At 38.9% G+C, this 2,116-nt stretch overlaps 1 protein-coding gene across 1 annotated transcript; it reads left to right on the forward strand.

Annotated features, from left to right (window-relative positions):
* Nucleotides 1–414: 414 nt before the first annotated feature.
* Nucleotides 415–1,910, forward strand: LOC122585532 (galactinol synthase 2-like). The gene is made up of 2 exons (XM_043757659.1): nt 415–835; nt 993–1,910. The coding sequence occupies exons 1-2, from the start codon at nt 497–499 to the stop codon at nt 1,674–1,676; spliced, it is 1,023 nt and encodes a 340-aa protein (XP_043613594.1). The 5' UTR covers nt 415–496; the 3' UTR covers nt 1,677–1,910.
* The last annotated feature ends 206 nt before the right edge of the window (nt 1,911–2,116 follow it).

Genomic DNA, 2,116 nt, shown 5'->3' on the forward strand with positions numbered 1-2,116 from the left:
ACACTTAAAGGACTTAAGTTTTCTTAAAATAAGTTTTCTTTTAAAATTAACGAGCATGGTACCCGCGCAATGCGGCGGTGGTGGGGAAGACAATCTGGTGGTGGCGTTGATAGAGTTTTACTTATATTATAAGGTATTATAGAAGTTGGTATATAAAGAGTATGAGTTCACCTGTAAAAACAATCTTTAAAAAGAGTAGTATTAATTATGAATTTGTAATTGTATCAAATACAGACTATAGTTAACCGATATGGTATAGGCATTTGATGACGTCGAGTAAGAAACCAAAAACAAAAAGGACAAGGAAAATGAGTGCATCTGTATTCAATTTTAAAATTACTTGTTTTAACAACCTTCGATTTTTCTATATAAACTCCTATACCCCGAGGTGCATATATCACCAACAAACAACTTCAAGAACACAATTTCATAAAAATTATTTGCACCCCACAAACACAACCACCTTAGCAAACTTAGACCAAACCTCTCGAAACTCATGGCTCCACCTGCAGCGGCTAGAAACTCGACTAACCAAACCACAACCGGGATAGTCAAGGCGAAACCCGTGCCTCGACGTGCCTATGTCACGTTCTTGGCTGGAAACGGAGACTATTGGAAGGGCGTTGTTGCTCTTGCCAAAGGTCTCCGTAAAGCCAAGTCCGTGTACCCTCTTGTTGTGGCCATGCTTCCTGATGTCCCCATGGACCATCGCCAAAAATTGATCTCCCAAGGCTGCATCCTTAAGGAGATCGAACCCTTGTATCCACCCGAAAACCAGACCCAATTCGCTATGGCATACTATGTTATTAATTACTCCAAGCTCCGTATATGGGAGGTAACAAATCTTTTAGTACTCTTTTCCCTTCTTATAATTATATCATATATAAAAACATGACTATAAGACATACTATATACTATTTTGGTCTATATATTATACTTTAACAAATCTATTTATATGTATTTAATTGATTGTGTATGATTAATATTTGCAGTTTGTGGAGTATAGCAAGATGATATATTTGGATGGTGACATACAAGTTTTCGACAACATTGACCATCTGTTTGACTTGCCAGATGGTCACTTCTATGCTGTAATGGACTGTTTCTGCGAACGAAACTGGAGAAACAGTCCACAGTATCAGATTGGATATTGTCAACAGACACCCGATAAGGTTCAGTGGCCACAAGAGAAGTTGGGCCCAAAACCCGCACTTTACTTCAACGCAGGAATGTTCGTGTACGAGCCTAATACGTCGACCTATCACCAACTTCTCGAGTCCGTAAAAACAACTCCACCAACACTTTTCGCCGAACAAGATTTTTTAAACATGTTCTTTAAAGATATTTACAAGCCCGTCCCAACCGAGTACAACATGATATTAGCAATGCTATGGCGCCACCCCGAGAACTTTGACCTTGAGAAAGTCAAGGTCGTGCACTATTGTGCCGACGGGTCAAAGCCGTGGAGGTACACGGGAGAAGAAGTGAACATGGACCGTGAAGACATCAAGATGTTGGTGAACAAGTGGTGGGACATCTACAACGACGAGTCCCTTGATTATTGGAGGATATGCGGGCATTACTTGCCCGCTGGGCCGTTGACCGCGGTTGAAAACCCAACAGCGGTTGAACTAAAAAGGGGCAGTCGATATGTCACTGCCCCGTCCGCTGCCTAGTCAATATGTAAGTTTTCTTTTTTTAGGTAAATGTTTTTCAAACTAATCAAAGGAGTTAGTTTTGAGAAAACTATAGTAACTTAAAGATATAGCGTGGTGGGAGTTATGTTTATATTTTTGAAGGGATGTTTTGGTTTGCGGTTTGGAATTGTAATTAAGTGTGTTACTGGGTCTTCCAGCTAATTATTAATGGAAAATTCGTATATACCCAACGCCCAGAATATATATTTTTGTGATTAATGTCAAGCAATATCATGCTATTTGAGAAGAATTATTGATATGATGTTATTTTTGAAAAGTTTCACCTCACATATGAAGCTTAACTAGATTTGGTAAGGCATCTTTACTAACATATTATGTATACTTGATACAGCTTACATATAAGAAAATATGGAGCAAGTGCTTTAATCAAGACATGAGCCTTGTTAGTGTTTGAATGT

This window comes from Erigeron canadensis, chromosome 1, assembly GCF_010389155.1.
Source record: "Erigeron canadensis isolate Cc75 chromosome 1, C_canadensis_v1, whole genome shotgun sequence".
Lineage (NCBI taxonomy): Eukaryota > Viridiplantae > Streptophyta > Magnoliopsida > Asterales > Asteraceae > Erigeron > Erigeron canadensis.